At 43.8% G+C, this 20,800-nt stretch overlaps 2 protein-coding genes across 2 annotated transcripts in view; one reads left to right on the forward strand and one right to left on the reverse strand.

Moving 5' to 3' along the window:
- MCM10 (minichromosome maintenance 10 replication initiation factor) overlaps window positions 1-20,800 on the forward strand; it is a 119,372-nt gene that overhangs the window by 75,699 nt on the left and 22,873 nt on the right. The gene's annotated exons all lie outside the window — the stretch shown is intronic.
- PHYH (phytanoyl-CoA 2-hydroxylase) lies at window positions 1,226-18,719 on the reverse strand. The gene is made up of 9 exons (XM_027121902.1): window positions 18,594-18,719; window positions 15,083-15,141; window positions 13,976-14,086; window positions 13,169-13,337; window positions 9,819-9,900; window positions 8,240-8,421; window positions 5,523-5,672; window positions 3,509-3,640; window positions 1,226-1,641 (listed from the first exon to the last, which is right to left on the reverse strand). The coding sequence occupies exons 1-9, from the start codon at window positions 18,666-18,668 to the stop codon at window positions 1,588-1,590; spliced, it is 1,014 nt and encodes a 337-aa protein (XP_026977703.1). The 5' UTR covers window positions 18,669-18,719; the 3' UTR covers window positions 1,226-1,587.

Genomic DNA, 20,800 nt, shown 5'->3' on the forward strand with positions numbered 1-20,800 from the left:
TGAGAATCTGCCTGCCAATGCAGGGGACACGGGTTCGACCCCTGGTATGGGAAGATCCCACATGCCGCGGAGCAACTAGGCCCGTGAGCCACAACTACTGAGCCTGCGTGTCTGGAGCCTGTGCTCCACAACAAGAGAGGCCGTGATAGTGAGAGGCCCGCACACCGCGATGAAGAGTGGCCCCCACTTGCCACAACTAGAGAAAGCCCTCGCACAGAAACGAAGACCCAACACAGCAAAAATAAATAAATTTTAAAAAGAAAAAAAAAAACCTTTAAAAAAAATTAGTTGGAAAAGTTTATTGCAGAACAGTGCCCCATACATGCTGTTTACACTGGCTTTCCCTATGTACATTTTATTTCCAATTATTCCATAGTCCTTAGACGCTGTCAGGGATTCTCATGTCTTCCCCAGTATCTAGCAAGACCTGAGCTTAAACTGGGTGTTCTTACAGAGAAACTGACAAAAACGGTGAAGCTAGATTTAGGAAAACATGTGCACAGCAGAATGACAGAAACGGGGACTCTTTCTTTCTTATTAAAGCTTTAACTAGAATTCTTAAGAATAAGGACTGTGGCTCCTTGCTGCCCTCAGCTGGTGTAGAAATACAGTGCTCTATTAAATTCCCCCAGTCCACACCACTCGAAATCCAAATCAAAAGTATCTAACCATATGGTATTTACTTTTCTCTTTCTGACTTACTTCACTCTGTATGACAGACTCTAGGTCCATCCACCTCACCACAAATATCTCAATTTCGTTTCTTTTTATGGCTGAGTAATATTCCATTGTATATACGTGCCACATCTTTATCCATTCATCTGATGATGGACACTTAGGTTGCTTCCATGTCCTGACTATTGTTATAAAGCAGAAACTAACACACCATTGTAAAGCAATGATACTCCAATAAAGATGTTAAAAAAAAAAAGTATCTAACCATTTTCCAAGACCTTTGAAAGAGGTTAGATTTCATTCGTAAATGCCCAATATGAATTGGCAGAGAAAGTTACCCTGGTCTTCTCTCTTTAGAGAAAAAGGCTTGGAAAGATCCAGTCTTTAAGGAGGTTGGTTGGGCTGGAAAGGCCATGGAAGGAAATCCTGTGTCAGAACATGAGTCTCCACCCACATTTTTACTCCCTGATGCCCTTCTTAGGCCCTCCACTAACTGTGCCTCTAATATTCATTGTTCCAGATTTGAAAAGAAATCTCTCACAACACGAAATTGGGAGGTGGTGGGCTTTGCGTTTCAGAACATTAATCCCTGCTTAATTAATTCAGAACAATTAATCCCTAATTGAATGAAAGAAACTGATCGAACAGACTTCAATTATGCATCACCTTTATTAGTTGCAACCCAAGTTTTCCTTAAAACAGTAATATTTCACTTCTACTGATTTTATGTCCATTAAAGCCACGCCACCGTGCTGCAGAATTACCTGTATGCAATTAAGTACCGGATCTGTGCACTTTGATTTTGTTAACAAGTGGATAGAAAAGATTACATCATCTCATTGAGAAAAGGTTTTCCTCTGAGACCTTGTTCCATCCTGGTTTTCTTGAAAAGAGTTCGAGCAAAGGGCTATTTCAAAGGTTGATTCTTTCTCCTTTCACGACGCGTGCTCGAAATCTCCAAACATCCTGGAAATAATACCAAACACAGTGAGTTTATGGGACACTTTGATTTACCTATTCACCATAAGACAAAGTAGATTACTAGCATCTACAAGTGGTTAAATACAAAAAAGAAAAAAAACCCATCCACAATGGTCATAACAGTAAATAAAGCACATTCTGAGAGTCCAGTTAATGTCCCTGCCAACATCTAAAATCATGTTTTGTAGCCAAGACAGTGAGTCCCCACTCGTGTCAGTCTTGTTTTACTTGGCCCCTTTGCTGATTACAGGTGTTGGAACTGGCGGTTAAGTCTGGTCACAATACAAACAGTTTAGTACCCAAGCTCCTGCTTTCCTTGGTTATGTTTGCCTGCCCCATTCTGAGCCATGTACCCCTGATTAGATCATTATCATGAAAATGATGTCCTGGGCTACTGGTTTGGGTTTTTTCTTCTTTGTTCCTAATAAAACAACTCAGACTTTCTTGTTTATTTTTGAGCAAACAGCAAGGTATCCTGGGAAGAACGATTTTGGAACTGGACCTGACTCTGAAATCTCCGTCACTTACGTAATTGAGGGCAATCTCTTGAACTCTTCATTTTCTCATTAAGAACTTGGAGCTATAATGACTGCTCCACTGGGTTTTGGTGAAGAAGAGAAGAAAAGGGATATGAACGTGCTTTTGTACCTGACAAAGAACTCTATAGCAGAAGTTAGTATTGTTCTTTTAAGTAAAGCCAACGAACTATAGCTGAGAGAGTAACGAAAAATAAATACAGGAACTGATTCATTTAGTACAACTGTGACAGACCTCAGACGTATATACATTTTTTTCCTGCCTTGAAATTCAGGGTGTTGGATGGAAGCTCCAGTTGGCAAAATATGTTGCCTTTGTAGGACATTTAAGTACTGGACAAAGGGAGAAGGACAAGACTTCCAGGATGTGCCAGTGTGAGACCAGAGCATTTTCAGATATGGGATACATTCACAGATTCCAAAGAGAAAAGGGGTTAAGGGTGGAGGAAGATTTGTGCTCTGGGAAGTTGTTTCAGAAGGTGGTACCCTGCCTTTGGTGAGCAAGGCTCTTCAGAGTACTAGAAGGCCCTGAGTTATCATTACACTCAGCCTATTTGGGGGTCATGTCGCCCCCAGAATAGATGCATTTAGTTATCTAATGCACATTTAACAAGTAGGGTCAGGTTCTTGGTTCAGATGCTAAAATGTACACAATCTACGATGCAGATAAGTTTATTTGCCTTGACTGATAACTTGTTGTCGATCAGCAGCAGCATGGAATGTTCACCAGTTAAAAACAGATGATCTGCAGAGGAGGTGTATTAATTAGGGAAGCATATGGAACACCGTCTTACGCCCGCTATGACAAGCATCCGTGATCTCTCATCTCTGCTGCGTGCAGGCTCTCATCAAACTGCAGGTGCAAACTGACCCAAACACACACTTGCTTGAGAATTGCTTCCTGGGAGTCTTACTGGAATTCCAAGTGCATGTACTCTCTTTACAACCAAAGGAGGCCTGTGACTGGCAGCCCAGACCTTGAAACCGTGTGCGTTCAGAAGGGAGCCTTGTCCTCCATTTGCTCTCCCCTGAATATGTTATCTGCTTCCTCTCCTACCTGTCCGTTCTGCAACACGACGGCCTGCGTGCCACGGGACAGCCCGGAGACTTACAGAATTCAGGTCTCCCACGCTGGGGAAGCAAGTAGTACAAACAAACTCCACTGTCATTCTCAGGTCTCAGCAATGTTTCCGAAACGAGCTCTAAACCCAAGCATTTTATACTTTCAAATTAAACCAGGTATGAGAATTATTAAGCACCTGAAGAAAAGAAAAAACCAAGATCGTTACCTTGTCATTTCATACAAACATACATACCTTCAGGCTGACGTCTTTCACTCCATGGATTTTACTGGCTATCTCTAAAACTTCCTCTCCAATGTTTTCTTGACTGGTACCCTTCACATCGATGTAGTGGCAGTTGGCATCCGCAAAATGGCAGGAAATTGCCTGTGCAAAGTGAATCGATTCATGTTACAAAAACAAGAACGAACAAACAAAAAACGCCCCGTTAACACCAGCAACCTAGCAAGGAGGCTTCTTTTAGAAAGTCAGTTCTGTCACTGAGCGTTCGATTTCTAGACTGAACGCTGTTCCCATGTGTCCTGAATCAGTCTCTCGATGGCTCAGCTGCTTTTTTTTCCACCCAGCTAAAGGCTAATTGAGAATTTACATGACGTTTTTCACTAGCTGTGTTATTTATTTTCCAAAGGTATATACGGGGCAGGGAACAGAATTAAGTAAGTAAGAAGTCTTTAACTTTTTAGCATTTGATTTTTCTAATGAGTGGATACTGCCAAGTCCTACAGAGGAATGTATTGCAGGGTTTCTCATCACCTCAGTTACAGAAGTTACTCAGTTAAGTTTGTAATGAGTTGGTATTTCAATGGCCACAGATGATGGGGTGAAAAAACTGAAAAGACCTTGCAAAGGAAATAATAGGCAGACACCCCTCTTGAATCAGAAGGATGTTTAAAGTTTGATCGCATTCACATACAATACCCACCTCGTTTCCTTTTGAAGGTAGGATGGAAGTTCCTTGGTTCTCCCCATTCTTGAAGGAGTTATAAACAGATCTAACTTGCAAGGCGGTAGTTAAAACTCACCTTCCTTGTCACAGGTTAGTTGTCTTAGGGTGACTGCACCCATCAGAAGAGCTTCCTACTTTGCCCCAAATATCAAATTTCGAGGCAGTTGAGTCACAAACTTTATTTCCCATGGAAGCCCTAGTGCCATACCAAGCCATACTGGAGCCTGAGGCAACAGGGGAAAAATGTACAGTCCTACCTGTACCCTTTTATGTATTTTTTAATGGTTAATACTTCCCCAAACATTAAAGCAGTTAAAAAATATTGAAAAATTATAAAGTCGGTATATTAAAACACATTATTTCCAGCGTAGTGCCTGTACCCCTTTGCACAGTTCTGAGGGTCACAGTTCTTTCCTCGTCTTTAAAATTTTGGCGTTGTGCTCACCATGGATTTTTTGGCATTAATTTTGATTTTTTTTAACTACTACATTAAAATATTATGTAACTGGACTGTGGAGTGTTTTGGGTACCCCTGAGGGGAGTGCCTTCTTCCCTCATGCCCATCCCTCACCAGGCTCATGGAGCCTGCTGGATATTTGAATGAATGGAAGATGAAATCTGACAACTAACCCCCAGCCTCAGGGAGACACAAGGGCTTGTTGTGACAGACTGGAAAACTTCCCTCGGCCCCAGAGAAGCCCCTAATATTTAGTATAAACAGCCATGTCATCATAGGGAAATGGGAGCCCATAGTAGCATCAGATCTGCGGAATCTTAGAGAGGCAAGGAATCTGGGAATTTATGAGAAATTATGTCAATTTTTAATGTAAGCACTGAAATCATGAAATTGAAAACACTGAGGCTAAGGGGTGAAAAACATGGCCATATCTGATTTCCGGGAGGCCAATTCAGACCTTCCTTTGCGATCAATAATATTTTCCCCAGTAGCAATAATATTACAAACGTTCCTCTTATATGAGCTGTACACATCCCAGATGTTCTTATTTGGTATGTCTGCCTTTGTTTTTGCCTCTGAAACCATACGCTAGCAGCTTCCAATTAAGTAAACTCTCACTCTGAAGCAATTCCATGAATGTTCAGTAGGCTGGGATCCTGAGGTCACCTGGCTCCTTGCTGCTGTGAGCAAGAAAGCGTGACGAAGGCAAATATATTTCCTGCTAAATAAACCAGACTAAAGGGCAGTTTAGTTAAAAGTCACAAATCCTTTAACTTTGAATATATCATGGCACTTTTGTTCCTAACCCGTTCATCTTCAGAAAGAGCTGTGATGTGAATGCATACCTTCCGGAATCCTTGACTTTTGTTCCGACCAGATCCATGGATGAGCAAAGGATGAAAGAAAACGGTGTCTCCTTTCTCCATCAGGAGGTGCACCCGGTCATTATTTTTGTCATAGTCCTGGATCCCGTGGAACATGATGTTAACCCCTCCCTAAAACACGAGAGAAGCCAAGTCCAGATGTGAGGAAGCCACTAATTAAGACCCTATCAATGACTCATCAGGAAAAAACAAAGCTTCTCTAAGTTCTTCCAAGAGAAACAGATAAATAAATTAGATTTAAAAAAACCAAAAAACCTTACATATACCAAAGCTTCTCAGATGACTGGTTTTAAGAAAGCCACATGTTGATGCTAAAATTTTGGACTTTTTAGACCGGATGAAAAATTTGGAATTTCCACCTACCCTTCATTACTGAATTATAAATGAAGATCTAGATCAGCTTTGCATTTTGTGGTAATGCAGGAGACCAGCTTTCCAGGTTAACCCATAATCATTCTTTCCCACCTGGAACTTGGCATAAATCATTCTTCTGTTACTCAGGAGCATCTCTGAGAAGCTAACTATTCTCCCAGACTAGGGGAGAGAAAATACTCAGTTTTTCTGGGCTGAAAAACCACTCATGTCACGTGCAGAGTAAAGAAAGAATAGTAAATTATAACATTATGGGGACTTCCCTTGTGGGGCAGTGGTTAATAATCAGCCTGCCAATGTAGGGGACGCAGGTTCCAGCCCTGGTCTGGGAAGATCCCACATGCCACAGAGCATCTAAGCCCGTGAGCCACAACTGCTGAGCCTGCGCTCTAGAGCCCGCGCGCCACAACTCCTGAAGCCCGCGAGCCTACAGCCCGTGCTCCGCAACAAGAAAAGCCACCGCAATGACAAGCCCGCGCACCGCAACGAAGAGTAGCCCCCGCTCGCCGCAACTAGAGAAAGCCCACGCGCAGTAACGAAGACCCAATGCAGCCAAAAATAAATAAAATAAAGAATAATTAAAAAAAAATAAAATAAATAAAACATTATGTTTGTTTATAACTATTTTCAAAGTTAGTCACTGTATTAGGTAATGGTTATGTCTTTATGGAAGAAGCTAAAACGAGAAGTGACAAAGTTTGCAAACCTTTATGGGTCTTTGGAGGGTAGCATCCCATTTCCTTTCCTAAGACTATCCCAAATACAAATTCCTTTTGGGGAATGACTACTTTCGTACTGCACTGTATTGGGACTTTGACCCAGTGAGCTTCTCTCCGTGCACAGGGTTGATATGTAACCAAGATGAGCTAATCTGACCTCCCACCGAGGCCACTTTGAATCTGAGCAGAGGATCGAAGAGACCGGATGTAGTCAGGGTCCACTGCCCATGCCAGGTACCCCACCCAACTGTTCCCGCCAAGCAAGGACTTCCGCTTTCCTTCCCCATCCCCCAACCCCCAGAGCTGGTCAGCCTTCCCACCGATTCTGCCTGCCCCTGCAGCCCTCCATTCCCTTCGGCTGAAGTCGGTGAAAACCCACTTCTGTTGCTTGCACCAACCTTTCCTAAACCTCAACTTAATCGACGAATTTCAGATTTTATATCAGAATCTAGACTCAGATATTTTCACTTAGCACTAATCCTCAGTGCAAGAATTCTAACTAGGGGCTTCACTGGTGGCTCAGTGGTTAGGAATCCGCCTGCCAATGCAGGGGACACAGGTTCGATCCCTGGTCCGGGAAGATCCCACATGCGGAGCAACTAAGCCCATGCGCCACAACTACTGAGCCTACGCTCTAGAGCCCGCGTGCCACAACTACTGAAGCCCACGCACCTAGAGCCCGCGCTCCGCAACAAGAGAAGACACTGCAGTGAGAAGCCCGCACACCGCAGCGAAGAGTAGCTCCCACTCGCCACAACTAGAGAAAGCCCGTGTGCAGCAACAAAGACCCAGTGCAGCCAAAAATAAAATTAATTAATATTTTTAAAAAAAGAATTCTCACTAGTTGGCACAGAAGTCCTGAGAGCCATATTCTTTACATCCCACAGAACCGTGTCCATTCTGTCTGCCTTAACAACAGGTGCTCTTCCCACCTTGATCATCATTATGGGATTTTTGAGACATTGCCTTATACCTAAAATGCTAAGAGTCTCCTCTCTGGTTTCTCTGCCTCTGGACTCTTATACCTGCAGTACATTCTGTGCCAGACCACAAGGTTATCGCCTTGAAGAACCAATTTGACCTCATCATTCATGGGCCCCAAAGCATTAATCAGTCCTCCAGCATCATCAGCTGAATGGATAAACCATGAACAGCCTCGCAACAGGATACTACTCAGTCCTCCCCAGAGCCTCTCTCTGCCCGTCTGTTCAGCTGGAAGGAGATGATCCCACTTCTTTACTGCGAGACCCACCAATCAGGGTGTAAGACTCATGTGGCACTTGGCACACACATCTGGTGTTGCCGCGTTTGTGTCTTACCTCTGCACTTAGGCTTCATAATCTCAGATCTTTTATAGCATCGCCAAAGTTCCCCACTTTGGTTGGCTTTCAAGCACTTGTTGAAAGAACAAAGACAGTCATTTTATCTGACATCCTTGAATTTTCCCTGATTCTTATTCTAAATCCTAGAACAATGTTTTGCTAAGAAAGGAAATGTCATCTTATTGGCAAAGCTCCTTATGTATACTGATGTGAAATCAAAACAACAAAAGATTCTGATCAAGACTCAGCCTCCAGGCAGACTTACCTCCCACTGGGGATAATCGTGTGTCTTCAAGGGGCCTCTGTGTGTCCCTGGGAGCACAACCAGACAGCCGTTGTCCCGGTCGATGTGCTCCATGGCTGTCCAGGCACAAACGATGCTATTGCTGGGCCTGAAGGGGAAATAGTGCAGATCCTGGTGCAAGGGGTGACGGGATGTCTTCTTGCCTAAAACAGAACCTGCTGTTAAAATAAGTAAACTCAAGTCTCAGAATTCTTCTCCTCTGCCTGAAAAACCAGAACAATGACCTATCCCTGCAAAAGCAAACAGATGAAACAATGCTAAAGAAAACCAGCCTCAACAGATAAGCACCAAATTGGAACACTGAGTCAGCACAGTGACTGTCTTTTTTTTTTTTTTTGGCCATGACGCGAAGCATGAGGGATCTTAGTTCCCCAACCAGGGATTGAACCCATGCCCCTTGCAGTGGAAGCATGGAATCCTAAGTGCTGGACCACCAGAGAATTCCCATCAGCACAGTAACTCTGGATCCTGTCATTCTTTCTGGGCTTCTGGTAGCCAAGGACTACTTTACACTATTTTCTAGCATGCTGTACATATGTCATCATCTCTGTTGTGCTTTATTCCTTCCTAACTCTGGTTTGGGCACAGAGCTTAGTATTCCCAAAAAAAGGTTGATTAATTAAAGAGAGTGGTCAAATCTGAGGTCCTCTGATAGCCTTCAAAGTGCGTGGTACAAAAAAGTATATCGTTAATTAACTAACTAAATAAATAAAAGGCCTCTCAGAGGTTTCCCCACCAAACTAGAAGCATTTGGTGTACAATCAATGTGGATTATCAGAGATACTAGGCCCATGTTTACATTTTTCCCTAGTTTTGCCCTCTGAACGTGGTTCCCCCAGGCCACCAGATCTCTCCAGGCAAGACACCCAAGGAGGGAAAGACTTGATGTTAAACTACAGACCTGTCACATAAACCTCTCCCAGCCATCAGGAGGAAGACAAAGTAGAAAAGGATCCAGAACCTCTAGTGGCCGATTTACTACCGCTGGTACAGCTGAATTTCTCAGTGTGGCCAAGAGCCATCTGCATTAGCATCTCTGGGTGTGGTTAATAAAAATGCAGATTCCTGGGTTCTGTTTTCTGAATCAGTCTCTCTAGGAGGGAGGTCTTAGAAGCTACATTTTAGCAAGCACAGGAAATTTTAAGAATAACTGTGGTATATGATTTATAAGAATAGTTTTAACTTTGGTAGTAATAGTAATGGCTTTAGATCAGGAAGGCGAAGCCCCCACTCTCATGCATGGGTGAGACTGCTAACAAGATTTAGAGATGTTGAATAACAGCCTCTGGGGTGTAGGGACAGTCGTGTTTACTGAACTGCATCTTTCAGAAGCCAGTTGTGTAGAAACCCAGCGATAACCCTATACTTCAATGTTTTTATGATGTAAGCTATCTTAAGACTTAAATAAAAGTACATATATTCATTGATGCGAAGTTTAGCAGTTGTACACATTGCTATTAGTTAGGACATCAACCTTATGTACTTAAACACTTTTTTTGTTGTTGTTGTTGCTTCTACTTTACAGATAAGAGCTCTTTACCAGAATCTGGAGGTTTGTTTATCAGCATCGTATGCATGGCCATAATATTGGGTCCGGTGAAGCACTCCACATATTTCAGAATCTAAGGGAGAGGGGGAAGAAAGTTCATGAGAAATCAGATACACAGGCAGGTGGCACAAAGTACATCTGTCTATACAAGAACTCAGATGGCAACTGTTTAAAACAATCAATTGATGTTTCACAACCTTGCAAACAAACCATGGAAAAGTCAGCAACTGGAAATCATTGGAAATTTACAACACTCTGAACTAAACAGGCTTTTTGGAGCCAGCTGGAAACTTGCATACTTCTTCTACAAGAGAGGCATGAGTTTCTGTGACACACCAACTGCAAAGGGCAGGAATGCCCTTCTTTCCACCAAAGCTGTTGGCAGTTGCCCAGTGAGAAGGCAGCTTCCTTTTCCTTCACGGAGACTCTTCGTAAGAAGGGACCACGAAAGGCCCTGACAGGTTTGCCGCTGTCATGAGTAACCCCGAGGGCAGGAGAACAGGGGCCTGGAGACCACTTCACAAGCAGCATGGCCATTAATTCAACAACTCCCTCCTAAGGTCTCTGAACCAGGCAGAGTGACAGCAAATAGGGACACAACAGTGAACAAGATAAGCGGGTCCCTGCCCCAAAGGAGTTTATATGCTGGTGGGGAAAAAGGTGTTAAACACATAATGACGTGGGCCGATGTGGTTGAGACCCACGCTCCGAGGAATAAGCTCCAATGGAAGCAAGTGACAGGGAGGACCACCTCCTGCATCAGACCCACTAGAAAGGGGTAAAAAGCAGAAAGGACTCAACACTGCATGCCTCCTACCTGCCAGGGGCTTTCTATATATTGACACATCAGCTCAGTTAAGCCTCACAATAGTCCCTGAAAATTAATGCCCCCATTCATTAATAATACTTTGAAATGAATGCCCCACACGAATAAGATGCCTAAGTTTGCAGAGCCAGTTAAATGAAAAAGATGGTATTCAAACTCCCTTTCTGTCTGCCTCCAAAAAATGAAGCCCAGTCTACGGCTTTCTCACTATTTGATCTCTTGTGTATAAGGAAAATTGGCAGTTTGAGTATGAAACACTTGAAATGTTACAAAAATCTCAGGAGTCAGGCCTCATGCTTGTTTTTTTAATAAGAAGTTTGTTTTCGTGTTTTTTTTTTTTTTGGTATTCACTTAGGCTGCGATTTTCTAAAACTTCGTCATTCAAGAGCCATCCTCACCGTTTCTGTCCTGCTTTGCAGAATTTCCCAATATATTTAGCCAATATTCTCCCTAAATTAAATTAACTCACTTCTTTTACTTAGTTTTTTTTCTTTTTTAAAATATTTATTTATTTTTTGGCTGCGTTGGGTCTTCGTTGCTGTGCGCAGGCTTTCTCTAGTTGCGGCGAGCGAGGGCTACTCTTTGTTGTGGTGAGCGGGCTTCCCATTGCAGGGACTTCTCTTGTTGCGGAGCACGGGCTCTAGGCACGCGGGCTTCAGTAGTTGTGGCACACAGCCTCAGTAGTTGTGGCACACGGGCTCAGTAGTTGTGGCACACGGGCTTAGTTGCTCTGCGGCATATGGGATCTTCCCAGACCAGGGCTCAAACCCGTGTCCCCTGCATTGGCAGGTGGATTCTTAACCTCTGCGCCACCAGGGAAGTCCCTCTTTTACTTAGTTTTATCCTGATTAATAATATTCCTGAAATCATGGATTTGAGGTGCTGGTTCATTTTTCCAATACATATTAAAATAAATACCCAGCTATTAAAAGAATGCCTACCTCCCTAAAATCATTGCATGAACCACCAGATACGTGGTTCACATGTTACAGAGGTAGGAAATCTGAAAGTCCCGATAGAGCTTAATCTACTACATGTTGCCTGTGATTTCCAGCTTTTTATCCTCGATCCACCCACACAACTTCCATTTCTATAACAGGACTTGAGGTTGGGAAGCATGCATGGCTCAGGGGGGCCACTTCTCCTCCCACCCCCAACCCAAGGGGCCTGACATCCCAGGTGGCTCAGCTGTACAGTCTTTCTTCACGAATCAGACTTTTTAACAGCACTTGAGATTATAGTTTCTAATGAGTACTTTGTGCCAAGTGTCCTTTCAAACCATTCTAAATAAATGGTCATAAACTGTAGTACATTTATGCAATGGAATACTATGCAATAGTTTACAAAGTATAAAGTAGATCCAGAGATACTAATACGGAAAGATGTGTCAGATCTACTGCAAGTGGAAGAACAAAGTGACAACCAGTACGTTCCCTGTCACACAAAAGGTGGGGTTATACAGATACGCTTGATTATACCTGAAATAATTCTAGATGAATACATAAAAAAACTGAACAGTGAGTGGTGCTGGGGGTGAGAGAATTCACTTTTCATTTCATGTCCTTCCATACTATTTGGATATTTTTATAAATATGAACTACTCTTAAAGAATAATTTTTAAAAAACGAGTTTACATTTATTTGTTTGCTTTTTTTTTTTTTTGGCTGCGTTGGGTCTTGGTTGCTGGGCACAGGCTTTCTCTAGTTGCGGTGAGCAGGGGCTACTCTTAGTTGCAATGCATGGGCTTCTCATTGCAGTGCCTTCTCTTGTTGCAGAGCACAGGCTCTAGGCGCGTGGGCTTCAGTAGTTGTGGCTCGGGCTTCAGCAGTTGTGGCTCTCAGGCTCTAGAGCTCAGGCTCAGTAGTTGTGGCGCACGGACTTAGTTGCTCCGCGGCATGTGGGATCTTCCCGGACCAGGGCTCAAACCCATGTCCCCTGCATTGGCAGGTGGATTCTTAACCACTGCGCCACCAGGGAGGCCCTAGTTTACATTTAAAAACAAACTCACACCTCTACTGACCAGATCATAAAACAAAATGAAAAAATAAGTGGATATTACAGTAAGTAGCCTCAGCATTGTCACCCCTGTGGAAGTGCCTGTATGAAGTGTGAGAAAGGCTCTCTTGCTCTCTCTTACCACAGAATTCCTGCTCTCCTTCACCAAAAATAATTAGCAAAAGCAGGATTTCTCAGTCTTGGCACTACTGACATTTTGGGCTGGATAATTCTTTGTTTGCGGGAAGGGGCTCTTCTGTGCATGATAGCATCCCTGGGCCCAAGTAGCAGCATCCCTGACCTCCACCCATTAGAAGCCAACAGGACACCATTCCTCCTGCCTGACAAGCAAACACGTCTCCAGACATTGCCAAATGTCCATCTCTGATTGAGAACCACCACTCTAGGACCCCAGTAGAAAAGGGCTAGATGAAGTAAAAAATAATAATAATATTTCAGAGGCAGGCATGCAGATGGGCAATTAGCTTAAAGAGAAAGAGAACACAAGAAGGCCTTGAACCTCAGGGAGGGTGCAGTATCTGAAGAGTTCCTTATCTTCTTGGAAATCTTGGACCTTGGTGATCACTTTCTCACTTGGCACATACTCTGATTTTGCAATGGTCACATCTCTCATCACCATCAGTCCCAGTGGTTTCACCTCCATTCTGCAGATTCTTTCAAACTCATCCCTAGAAAATTCAATTGGTAAATGATGTCATTACTGCAGGCTCCAAGCACCTCCCTGGCCTTGTTCTGTGGAAAGACTCGAAGGTTTGGGGGTGGTTTTTCTGCACCAAGTTGGCCTCTAGCCCCAGGTTGAATAGTTCTGATGGGAGGAAGGAGAAAATGGCCAACTCAGAAGTGCCTGCCTCCTAACTGTGAGGCTGAAACTTGCTCCCAGAGTTCAAATATTCCTTAGCTTGGCAGACCAGTGGGGAAATACTTGTGAGTTGGTTTCATCTGAATGAAAGAGCAAACACCTCCCTAGCACTACAATAAGCCAGGCCCTGTTTAAAGTATTCTCTCTCTATTTTACCTATTTAGTCCTAAAAACAGCTCTAGGACATAAGTACTGTTATTTCCCCTGTTTTGCAGATATGGAAACAGGCATGGAAAGGTTAAGGAATTGCCTCATACACACAATGGTAAGCGACGGGGCTAAGATTAAAGCCAGCCATCCTGGCTCGAGCCCAGGTTCTAACAAACCACTTCCTAACAAACCCAATCCCTGAAAAATATCTGTACAGACACAAGCTAATCTTACTCATATTCCCACTATACACATATAATACATATTTCTGTTATATAGCAAATAGTGTTACTGTACCTAAAATATTGAATATCAGCATCAGACACCAAATTTTTAATGACAAGAAATCCATTTTCTTCATAAAATTTTCTCTGTTCTAGGCTTAGAATATTATTATCCCGAGTATACCTAAAGGAGAAAAAAACCTCAAGTAAGTCCAATTTAAAAATCAAAACCTAACAATATGTATCAAGAACCTGAGAAATGTATGTACTCTTCCACTAAGCATTTTTATTTCTAAGACTTTAAGGAAATAATCTGAAAAAAATGTTAAAGCTTTAGATCCAAAGCATTAATTACTGTCACCAAGAAATGGAGGAGTAATTAACTAATCATATTATATCCATTCAATGGGACATGACTCAAGCATTAAAAATAAAGAGCCTATAATAGCATGGACAATGCCTATTAAATTAAAATATGATGACAATGATGTAAAACCAAGACACGACTTCTTTAAAAAAAAGACTATAAGGAAGTACAAAAAAAAAATTTTTAATAGTGATTGCCTTTATGTAATGGCATTACGGATGATGTTTTTTTAATTCCTTCTATTTCTCTGATTTTAAAATTTATTCTGTAATGAATATGTATGGTTTTTCAGATGGGAAACTAATGTATTTTATGTTTTAAATTGTCTAGTTCGTGCATTCACAGAAGAAATCAAAGTAACAAAAATCTGAATAAGTGTACAGCGCACACACACAAACTCAGATCACCCTGTCCATTACTCTGGTTTGGAACTGTGACCCTATGAGAATATTCCACGGAGATCAATGTTTTCCACTTCAAAGGTGATTTTAAGACAAACCAAAGATGCTAGCTAATACATCAGACTAACCAAACGACAGGCTAATTTAAATGAGATATACGATGCCTGAATTTTACAAAATAAGATTATGCACTTTCTCACATTTTTCCCCCTTTCTGAATTTTAAAATACATATAGAAAAAGTCAGGGTCTTCAAAATTTTCCATGATCGTTAGAACAAGTCCTGGAAATGGAGGATTTGTATAATGAATTCTCATCGGGCAACATGTATTTTAAATCCTAGTTACCACTAGAAAAAAAAAAAAACCTTTATATACATTGTATGGTTAAAAATTAAAATTAGATCTACTCACTGGAATTGTTGAGGATGGAAGCCGGCAGGAGAAACAGTCCCTGAAGTGTGGTGCGCTATCTAGGATGTGAATTAAGGCAAATGAAGTAAAGTTTAGGTGTCAACCTTTTCTAGAAACGGTCTGCCCTGGATTGGTTTTCACAAGGGGAGACGGGCTCTAAATAGTCACCAGGCAAACTGATGACACACGTAAGTTCTGATGCACTGCTGCTCACCTCATTTCATTTCACAATAGCCTGAGGAGGTGGCTGCAAGCCAGGAGCTTTACTATTCCTGTTGCATAGAGCAGGAACCCTAGGCTAGGAGAGCTCAGTAACTAGTCCAAGGTCACCGAGCAGAAAACAGCTGAGCCAAGGCTTCCACACGGTTTTCAGAGTTTCCATCCATTTCATTCCCCCGGCTATTTCTCCCACCGAACTACTGAACGAATAAAAATGGAAAGGCTCTATTCTAGAAATAAGGAGAAACCTGTGCTATTCAAAAGAGGAATTTAACTTAGTAGGAGTCTAGTCCAAAGTATTAGCAATATTGGCTGGTCATTAGAAAAAAAAAGTCTACCTTTACAGAAAATGTTTGCCAACCCTGGCTCAAGACTAGGAGCTGTTGGGACTTCCCTGGTAGTGCAGTGGTTAAGAATCCGCCTGCCAATGCAGGGGACATGGGTTCGATCCCTGGTCCGGGAAGATCCCACATGCCGCGGAGCAACTAAGCCCGTGCGCCACAACTACTGAGCCTGCGCTCTAGGGCCCACGAGCCACAACTACTGAGCCCCCGTGCCACAACTACTGAAGCCTGTGTGTCTAGAGCCCATGCTCCGCAACAAGATAAGCCACTGCCTTGAGAAGCCTGCGCACCATAATGAAAGAGTAGACCCCGCTCGCCGCAGCTAGAGAAAGAACACGCACAGCAACGAAGACCCAAAGCAGCCAAAATAAATAAATAAATAAATTATAAAAGAAACAAAACTGAGTTATTTGTAGTGAGGTGGATGGCCCTAGAGTCTGTCATACAGAGTGAAGTAAGTCAGAAAGAGATAAACAGATATCATATGCTAACACATATATATGGAATCTAAAAAAGAAAATGGTTCTGATGAACCTAGGGGCAGGACAGGAATAAAGATGCAGATGTAGAGAATGGACCTGAGGACACGGGTAGAGGCAAGTGTAAGCTGGGATAAAGTGAGAGAGTAGCATGGACATATATACACTACCAAATGTAAAATAGCTAGTGGGAAGCAGCCGCATAGCACAGGGAGATCAGCTCGGTGCTTTGTGTCCACCTAGAGGGGTGGGATAGGGAGGGTGGGAGGGAGACACGACAGGGAGGAGAAATGGGGATATATGTATATGTATAGCTGATTCACTTCGTTATACAGCAGAAACTAACACACCATTGTAGAACAATTATACTCCAGTAAGGATGTTAAGAAAAAAGACAGCCCAAAGAACAGGAAAAAATGTTTGCAATCATATATCTGATAGGGGACGTGTATCTAGAATATAATAAAGAACTATTACAACTCAATAATAAAAAGATAAATAACCCAATTAAAATTTGACAAAGGAGGGACTTCCCTGGAGGTCCAGTGGTCAAGACTCCATGCTCCCAAAGCAGAGGGCACAGATTCGATCCCTGGTTGGGAACTAAGATCCCGCATGCTGCACAGCACAGCCAAAAAAAAAAAAAAAAAAAAAAGAAACACTAGTTGCCTTAGATTTAAGATTTGCAGCAATACAGCCTTTCACAGGCCTCTGAATTACCTATGGTTTCTCAAAAGAAAAAAAAAAAGTCTATAAAATAAACAATGACTCCAAGGAAAATATGATCCACATAGCAGAGTATCATTTTAAATATCTTACAGAACTAGAAATTCCTTTTTGTTTTCTATCCAGTAATCACAGATGACTGACTTAGCATCTTGGTTTTTTTCTTCTCATTTTTTTCATTGTTTCTTTAGCTTAAAGAGTTACTTTCAGAATGTCACTTCTCTTAAACATGTTATCCTTTTTGAATGATGTCTTTATATAACTGGGGACAATATAATAGTCAAGGAGATGGGAATTCCCTGGAGGTCCAACAGCGGAGGGCCCAGGTTCAATTACTGGTCGGGGAACTAAGACCCCACAAGCCACGCGGTGAGGCCAAAAAGAAAACGTCAAGGAGGGGCTTCCCTGGTGGCGCGGTGGTTGAGAGTCTGCCTGCCAATGCTAGGGGATACGGGTTCGTGCCCCGGTCCGGGAAGATCCCACATGCCACGGAGCGGCTGGGACCGTGAGCCACGGCCGCTGAGCCTGCGCGTCCAGAGCCTGTGCTCCGCAACGGGAGAGGCCATGGCAGTGAGAGGCCCGCATACCGCAAAAAAAATAATAATAAATAAAATAAAATGTATCAGAAACGAGTGCAAACAGATCGCTGGGCCCCATGCCCAGGTATTTTGATACCACAGGTCTGAGATGAGCCTGAGTATCTGCGTTTTTAACAATTGCCCAGGTGACGCTGATACTGCTGGTCCGGGACTGCACTTTGACAACCACTGCTTCCCTTAAATGACCTTGGTCAGTTTTCATCTCCCCTAGCCTCGACTGTTTTCTCAACTGTAAAATGAGATTACAGAGTCACCTGGGTTCCCTTCATCAGTTTGTGGATGATATTTTAAATTTACAACGGTTCCGATTCATCAAGGCTTGGAATTCAGCAGAGAGAGCAATAGTGAAAGTAAAAGTAACAGCCAGTAAGATCCTTTTAGGAAAGATTTCAGGATCCTAAATATAGCAGAACAGGCCACAAGGGAAAAAAATCCCAGGCCCAGTTTTCTGCGGAGCTTCCAAAGGTTCGCGCTGAACGAGAACACTTAAACTGAGCAGGCAAAAACAATTCTATAAAGCTACTTGACTTCTACGTCACAGTGACATCTCTCTGGATCCAGCGCCCGTAGCGCATACATGCTCTCGGGGATTAACTTCTCAAGGCCTGACCAGGAGGGCACACAGGGCACCCAGCCCTTCTCCAGGAGACAGTGTTAGCTCCACGGGGCTCCCCTGGAGAAGCAAGAGCTGCTCCGCCCTGAGAGGGCTCCGCGGCTCCTCCAGGTAGCTCTGCGCCCCCGTTTACGGTCTCGGTCTCTGGGCAGCCGCGGCCATCAGGCGCGGCCAAGTGCAGAAAGCGACAAGGTAGCAGAGAGCAGGCCCGCTCGGTAACGACTTCCCCCCCGCCCCCCCGCCCCCAAAGCCGGGGAACAGAAGCCCTGAGGGCCCGGACGGCTGCAGCGACGCCACTCCAGTCGCTGGGGCCAGCAGTCCCGGGCCTACCGGGCGGGCCGGTCCCCTCTGGGGCATTGGGGACCACCGGCTCCTGGGGTCGCACCCATCCTCGCCCCCAGGGCCCGGAAGAGACGTGACCATTCACGGGGACAGGCGGCGCGGAGCAAGGAAGAGCCGGCGCGGCGGCTGTGTGATGCGCCCTGATAGCCACCACCCTTCCAGCTCGAGACCCCCGCACCCAAAGGATACGACGGCCCCGGCCGAGCGGCCGCCGAGGTGTCGCAGCAAGACGCGCAGGCGGGCGGAGGCGCGATCCTCGTCCATGGCCTCGGGCGGGGGGACAGCCGGTGGCCCGGCCTGGGCCGCACTTAACTCCGCGGGCGACCCCGCCTCCGCGCGGCGGGCGGGGCTTGGCACGGACGCAGCTCAACCCGGGCCGCGGGGCTCGGGGAAGCGCCGCCTCCGGGGAGCGGCCTAGGGCGCTACGCGCAGCTTCACATGGCGACCACAGCGTGGGGTCGCTGCCTGCGCACCTTGCTTCTAGCGAATCGCAGAGGTCATCTTTGTCGCACAGAGCAGGAAGCTAGTCCCCAAGGGCTCGGTCACTAGGGTAAGATCAACCAGGAGGAAATCCAGCCAGAACATAACATGCTTAATGGCATAGTTTCCACTTATTTTATGCTGTATGACTGATCCTTCCACTAAACTGCTGAAGGAATAAAAATTCAAATGTTCAGCCCTAGAAGCAACATGTGTTTTCCAAAAGAGACCTTTAATTTAGTGGGAATCCAGTCCGAAATATTAGAAACAGTTTGGTCATTTTAAAAAAGTGTAATAAATGATTCTATGAAATGTCTAAACCACGGTCTAGTATAACATTTTTTATTTTTTTGGCGGGCCACGCAGCATGCGGGATATTAATTCCCCGACCGGGGATCGAACCCCTGCCCCCTGCAATGGAAGCGCGGTGGGTCCTAACCACTGGACTGCCAGGGAATTCCCTAATTTTAAATTTAGTAAAGAACCAGAATTTTTTTTTCCCCCCAGTGGGATGAGTTTGGGGATGAGTGTGTGAAACCATCACCACCATCAAGGACATAAACATCCATCGCCTCTCAGTTTCCTCCCACCCTGTTTATCTCATTTGTGTGTGTGTGTATGTGTGGTAAGAGCACAACACAAGATCTACACTTCTAGCAAATGGTAAGTATAGGATGAAGCATTTTTAGCTGCAGGCACTATGCTGTATTGCAGGTCTCCAGAACTGTTTTCTCTTGCATAACTGAAACTTTGTACCCACCTCTCCATGTCTTCCTCCCGTATGCCCTGGTAACCATCATTCTCCTCTGTGCTTCTATGAGGTTGACTTTTTTTTTTATGAGGTTGACTCCTTTAGATTCTACATAGTAGTATCATGTAGTATTTGTCCTTCTGTGATTAGCTTATTTCACTTAGCATTATGCTCTCAAGGTTTATCCATGTTGTCACAAATGGCAGGATTTTCTTCTTTATTAAGGCTGAATAACATTCCACTGTATGTATATACCCCGTTATCTTTACCCATTCATCCATTGATGGACACTTAGGTTGTTTCCATTATCTTGGCTATTGTAATAATGCTGCAGTGAACATGGGGGTGTATGTATCTCTTTGAGATCCTGATTTCAGTTCATTCGGATAAATACCTAGAACTGGGGTTGCCCGATCATATGGTAGTTCTATTTTTAATTTTTTTGAGGTACGTTTATAGTGTTTTCCATAGTGGCTGTAAGAGCTAGAAATTCTTTCCATAAGATCTCTTTTCCATCTAGTATCTACAGATGTTTGGCTAAGAATGTCCTTGGGGTTTTTTCCTCTCATTTTTAAATTGTTTCTTTATCTTAAAGAGTTACTTTCAGAACGTCTCACCTCGTAAACATGTTTTGATTTCTTGATGATGCCTTGATACAATGTGGTGAAACTGCCGTAGTCAAGGAGAGAAGCAGGACTCAGAATTACTGTAAGCTGCTGCCTGTTTTCTCCAAGGCAGAAAGGAGAAAGGACTGTCTTTGGGCTTCCACCTCTGGATTCTTTATTCTCTTTCCATGATTCCTCCTTACCCACACTCCCAGATTCTTTTACTTAACAGGAGGGCCCTGGGCCTTCCCTTATTAGCTCTTAACCTCGTTCCCCTCAAACTTCTCATCCCGTGGCTGGAACCTGACCCTGAACTTGTCGACTGGATCTCTAAGGGTTTCCAGGAGATATACTTGTGTTTATCATAGTTTGAAACGAAGTATCTGGCCTTTGATAGGTACACGAAAGAAAATCTGCATCTTTCTGAAACTTTCTGAGAAAAACCCCTGACGGAACGGGAATGGTCAAATAGGTATCTCCTTACTGCCCTCGCGTGGTGAAAAGTGGAGACTGCTGGGAGGAGGCAAAAAAAGTAAATATGTCAATTCAGTCTACCTCTA

Source organism: Aethalodelphis obliquidens, unplaced genomic scaffold (assembly GCF_003676395.1).
Source record: "Aethalodelphis obliquidens isolate GAN/ISIS:26980383/991018 unplaced genomic scaffold, ASM367639v1 scaffold23, whole genome shotgun sequence".
In the NCBI taxonomy this organism is placed as follows: domain Eukaryota; kingdom Metazoa; phylum Chordata; class Mammalia; order Artiodactyla; family Delphinidae; genus Aethalodelphis; species Aethalodelphis obliquidens.

Coding starts and splice junctions, on each gene's coding strand:
- PHYH (XM_027121902.1), bottom strand. CDS start 18,668: ATGGACGAGGATCGCGCCTCCGCCCGCCTGCGCGTCTTGCTGCGACAC. Junction 15,142..18,593: donor GCCGCTCGGCCGGGGCCGTC/GTATCCTTTGGG, acceptor TTCACATCCTAG/ATAGCGCACCACACTTCAGG. Junction 3,641..5,522: donor AAAGTCAAGGATTCCGGAAG/GTATGCATTCAC, acceptor CACTTTGCACAG/GCAATTTCCTGCCATTTTGC.